Raw genomic sequence first — 5,739 nt, forward strand, 5'->3', positions numbered from 1 at the left:
TAAAGGTAATAGAGTAAAGGAATTTTTACTACTTCTGTTTATTTATATTATATATTCAAATGAGTTTTTAAGTTCACTTATACATAAACAACGGTTACCGTAATGGAAATATCTCGCTTATACTGAAATAATATTTTCAAGTTTGGAGACGATATGAGATTTGCGTATAGCATATCAATTGTATTGGTTGCTGTTATGACAGCTGCTCACGGCAGTAGTATATAAATGTCCGACACGACAGTATCTGGCATCAATCCGCGAAGTCTTGTTGAAGATGAAGATTCCAACGATAATCGCGACATCTCTCCTTCTCTGGGGTTTTGCCAGCGCCTCTGGGCCATATATGATTGGCAAAACATCAGCATCCGCTTCTGCCTCAGCCGAGACACTGACTAGCAACTGGAAGAAAATTGGCGGTTCACATATCGGTGCCAACACGGCTGTATCGTCCAAGGCTGGTACCAACAATATTCTTAGCCATGCGGGAGCTTCTAAAGCAGCTGCAACAATGATAGCATCTGCTGCGGTTGAAGCCAAAGCGGGTCTGCGAGCTGGTAAGACGGCCGCTGAAGAACAACGGGAAGCGCTGCAGATGCTTACTGAATCCGCCAATAAAAACGCTGAGGCGCGCATTCTTGCCGATGATGCGGCAGTCTTAGTACAGGGTAGTGCTGAGGCACAGTCGGTTGCTGCAGCGAGAACTATTTCAGTTGAAGAAACGTGCGCTGCCTTGGGTGCATCTGCCGTAGAAGCTGAGGCAGCTGCTGCTGCGTCTAAAACGTCAGCCGGAGAAGCTCTCCAAGCGGTGGAAAGCGCCGCTGCCTCTTTTAAGACTTCTGCTACCAGTGCATTGATGGCCTTTAAATTAGCACGCATTCAAAGTGCGTGTTCTGCCAACGCTGCCATGCAAATGGAAAAAGCACTTCATATTACTAATGAGGCCAATATTGCTGCTCAGAAAGCTATGGCGGCTGAAAATGCAGCGACTGAGTCTGCGTCTGATGCTGCTGCTCTACAATCAGAGGCCAGAGATGCCGCCGCTATAGCCAAAGCGACTATAGCCGGGCTTATCACCACCAAAAGAAATCTTATACAATCTAATGCTAAAGTGACAATGTCCAATGAAGAAGCTCAGTTGGACTCGAAATCTAGAGCTGCTGATGCTAATATAAACGCCATCGCTCGAGAGGCGGCCAAGGCTAGTATACGTAGAGAAGAGTTACTCGAGATTGGAGCCGAATTCGGCAAAGCAGATGGTGAAGTTATTACTACCGGCACACGTTCTACGGGCGGGAAAGGTGCTATTGTCACTGCTGAAGCTACAAGTAGTGCATCCGCTTTTGACATTAAGAAGGGACATAATTTGGGTTTCCATAAGAGATTGGAACATTCATCTGCAAAAGCTGATGCCGATGCCAGTAGCAGTATCATTTTCGGTGGCCATAATCTGAAACGCAATGGTGCCATGGGAGCATCAGCAAGTGCGGCTGCGGACAGTACTGCTGACACTTTCTTACTGTAACACGCACGAGCAAACCTATGCACGTGACTTCCTTTCAACCATTGCAGAAAATACTACAAATCATGATTATATGAATTATCTTAGATTAGAACACAATTATATAAATACACACACACGCACACTAGCAGGTATTAAAAGATAAACAACAAAATAGCAGCGGTTTGCAATTTCAGACATGTAATAAAAAATAAAATTATTACAAAAAATAAAATTATTATTATAACAGATTCAAAAGCATTCTTTTCTTAAACTTCATGTGTTTTCCAACTAATAGTGTCGCAATTATTTAATCAATCTAATATTGCGTTCAATATTAGTATTATAGATATTTAAACACTTCTACTGATGATTCTCATGGAGGATATTAAAAAAATATTCACGATTCAAATAAAAAACAAAATTATAAAGAATAAAACAAAATTATAAAGAATAAAAAACAAAATTATAAAGAATAAAACGAAATTGTAATTCTATGTAGAGAGAGAAAGCGAATTACCTATTGTAATTCTGCCACTGTACAAAAATAAGAGTATTTTATAGAAATCAAATATTTTTATAATTTATAAATTTTACTAAACACGGAGAGAGATTTTATATTAGAGAATACCACTTATTTCGTCGTGTAGTGATAAAGAAACTGATAAGTAAACTAAATGAAATTTCCAAAATTGTGCTTAAAAAAAAATTGTGCTTAAAAAACAACTTTAAAATTTTGTTGGGTACGTATTATTAATATTATGTATTATTAATATACTGGATGCCTGAAACCACTCTATATCCCATTAATACGTATACATGAAATGAAGGAAAGTAGTTTTTAACCTTCTAGCGGACGCGTCTTTGCAACAGAGTGCATGTACACTCGTGTATAAGCTCATGATTTGCTGTCAAAGTTTGAGTACATAACCTGATGCCAATTTGACGCCAAAATCTGAACAAGACCTATGCGGCAGTTTGCCAAATTCCGAGCAAAGCTTGCGCGGCGCGATTTGACATCAAATTGACGACAAATTCTGAGCAAGACTTGCGCGGCACAGTTTGACGCCAAATTGACGCCAAATATTGAGCAAGGCTTGATGATAAAAATTTATGGCAAATTGTGAGCAAAAATACAGCAAGTTTTATTGTTTCATACTCAGATAGCACAATAAATTCTTAAACTATTCCCGTATTCTTCTTTCTTGAATGGTAATTCTTTAAGAATTTGTAAGAGAATATTTCCGTACCCTTATAGAAATATCATACTAAGAATCATTGATAATTACTTATTATCCAGTATTTTTAATACTGAAAATAAGTAATTATCAACGATTCTTAGTATGATATTTCTATAAGGGTAAATGTTACTGAGTTTGTTAATTTTACTTGAAAAATTTTAGATTACTTGATTTCATTGTTACATTATATTTAAAAATTCTTACTAGCACTGGTGGGATTCAAACTTGGACACTGAGGTACCTTTAGATTATCAATCTGTTGCTTTAGGCATTACACTTCTTCAATCGATATAAACGTCTTATATTTTGTCTATATGTGTTGTAATTAACACAGTAATATAATTTTTTGATAATATGATTTAATAAAATGATTTAATTTTAATAAAAATTATATTTCTCGCGCGCATACTTTTATTGTTAATTTAACTCTCTCATGAGAGTTCTAACTAATCTAACTAATGAGGTGAGGTCTACAAAATCCCGCACATTCCATTTCGTTATCCTTAAATTTTTATAAATTTTTTTATAAACTATTATCTTTATTTATAAACTTTTATATCTATTTAACTGTTGTTAAATAGATAAAGTCATAAAAGACTTTAAACTTTGAATAATTATAAAAGAGTACAATTTAAAAATGAAAAAATTCATCTTGCATATAAGATTTAATTAAATTAATTATTTTTATGTATAAATATATAAATCAACGCTTATTATGAGCAATGGAATATCTGCTTAATGTAACCATAAAATGTAAATAAAATTAGATAACAGTAACTTCTCACGAGTTCTCAGAGTATCTCAAGTAATGATTCGCGAAATATTCATTATAATGAAGTTAAAGAAACAATTTAAAATAAATTAGACTCGGCTAATTCTTCAAGAATTCTTTAGATATTCATTTTTCTAATTCTTTAGGTATTCTTTAAAATAAATTCTCAATAAACTTCTATTCATCTCTGTGCTATCTGAATAACCATTTAAATCGATTGTAATATTGATCTACCCTTACTTAATATCTTATTTTTCAGGGAATTAAAGAGGTTTCAATGAATAAATAAGTATGTTTTGTTTTATTACATACATATAAACATAGGATTTGTTTTTTTATGTATAATGAACTCATTAAATTTATAATATTAGTAATCTCCTAGATAACACAGCGTGTTATGACAAAGATGATATAATTGAGATCATATAATTGAGAATTTAATTATTTTTTGTTTGCTGCATTTGTATCAACATTCAATTGTCTACAATTTAAGGTTGACAAAAAGCATATAAATATTCGTGAAATATTGTTAGCAAACATATAACTAGATAATGACAAATATTTTCTAATTGATAAAATAGCAAATTTCCGGCAATGCGCGGTCATATCAATATATACGAACTTGTATATCAATATATACAAGATACCAGCAACAATTGCTTCAACAAACACTTTTATTGCAATCATTTTGCTATCATATTGTTAAGAAGAGTATAAAAATAAATTAAGGTTGTCCATTAGCCTTATTTCTATTCTTTCTTCCGTTATTTAAAAAACTTTAAAAAATGTTTGTTTTATTAGACATTTTTAATCGAAAAGAGGTAAAAGAAGTAAGAACTGAATGCAGATACTGGTGTAAATATTTAATTTATAAAAAATTGTAATATTTAAAAGGGTCAATTCGTGCGCCAAATATTTTTCCAGACTAACATACGCAGTAATAAATGTTATTAATTAGAATATAATTGTCATTATCTTGCATTTTGTTTGCTGATAATACTTTGGGAATATTTTTGTACTTATTGTCAGCTTTAAATTGTATACAATTGAATTGACAAAAACGCAGCAAACGTGAAGCAACTGAGGGTATTATTTCAGGTGTTGTACGATGAGTATTTGTCGAATGTGTCGATAGGCTGTTTCTATCATTTTCTTTAGATATCCTATAAATCCTCTATTAACAGCATAAACACATCCGACAATATCTCCCTCAGGAAAAAAAACTTTCGGAAAGTTATAGTTTTTGACAGTTACTGTACAAACACCCAGAAAACATTCTACACGTAAATGTCAAGCAAAGCACGTGCAAAAATGGCTTATACTGAACAAGCAAAAACATGTCCATGTGCGTCGTCATAGAAGCATCAAATGGCTAGCAAAATTTGCGTGCAATATTCTCTTCATAAACCCGTAAAATAAGAGCAAAATCAACAAGTGATTTGGGTGCGTATCGCTTGCGTTAGTTCTGCTAAGCTTGTATGTGAAGTAACTGAGCGCGCGTACTTTAGTCAATATAACCCATACAGCACAGTAATATTGAATTAATATTGAAAAAATGTTGAATTGCAACAATGTCAATATTGCAGTAACATTAAGAAACATTGAATCAACACAAACCTTGATATAATGAAAAAATGTCCGCTTAAAAGTTTTCCACGTAGCTTTCATAAAAAAAACTAATTCTTGATTTTCTCAAGTTTCATAAACTACTAGGAACCGAAGATTGTCAAACACATTCAAAAATCCTTTCGTGAATCCTCCCTTGATAATTTCGAATCCAAAGCGATATGCCGGCACCATCCATGTCCTGACTGCGTTAAAATGTTGCTTAACCTGACGATCGAGCGGCACGCGGTGATTCCAGTGACTCTAACAATGTTCTTACAATTTATGCTTATATAATCTGTATTTACAGTGTTCACAGTATTTTATAACATACATAGCAAATACGCACGTTTATTCGCCTATCTATTTTATTTAATATCTCTAAAGTTTATGTAGTTATTTGCAGGGAACGTTACTTTTTAAAAATAACGCGTTACCGTTACCTTTACTTGCGGTAAAAAGTAACTTGTTACCGTTATTCGTTACTGATTCTAAAAAGTAACGCGTTACCGTTATTTGTAACGATAAAAAAATCGTTACTTTCCGTTACTTTTATAAAAAAAATGTTAAAATCGGTTTATAAAACGAATAGTAAAAGAGACAGTACATAAATTATACATATA

The 5,739-nt window shown here is 33.2% G+C and overlaps 1 protein-coding gene across 1 annotated transcript; it reads left to right on the forward strand.

Moving 5' to 3' along the window:
- The first annotated feature begins 228 nt into the window (after positions 1–228).
- On the forward strand, positions 229–1,749 carry LOC116853649. Its single transcript, XM_032834793.1, has one exon. The coding sequence runs from the start codon at positions 275–277 to the stop codon at positions 1,520–1,522; it is 1,248 nt and encodes a 415-aa protein (XP_032690684.1). The 5' UTR covers positions 229–274; the 3' UTR covers positions 1,523–1,749.
- Positions 1,750–5,739: the final 3,990 nt, after the last annotated feature.

Source organism: Odontomachus brunneus, unplaced genomic scaffold (assembly GCF_010583005.1).
Source record: "Odontomachus brunneus isolate Ranch 3 - 2012 unplaced genomic scaffold, Obru_v1 Obru_scaffold_406, whole genome shotgun sequence".
Lineage (NCBI taxonomy): Eukaryota > Metazoa > Arthropoda > Insecta > Hymenoptera > Formicidae > Odontomachus > Odontomachus brunneus.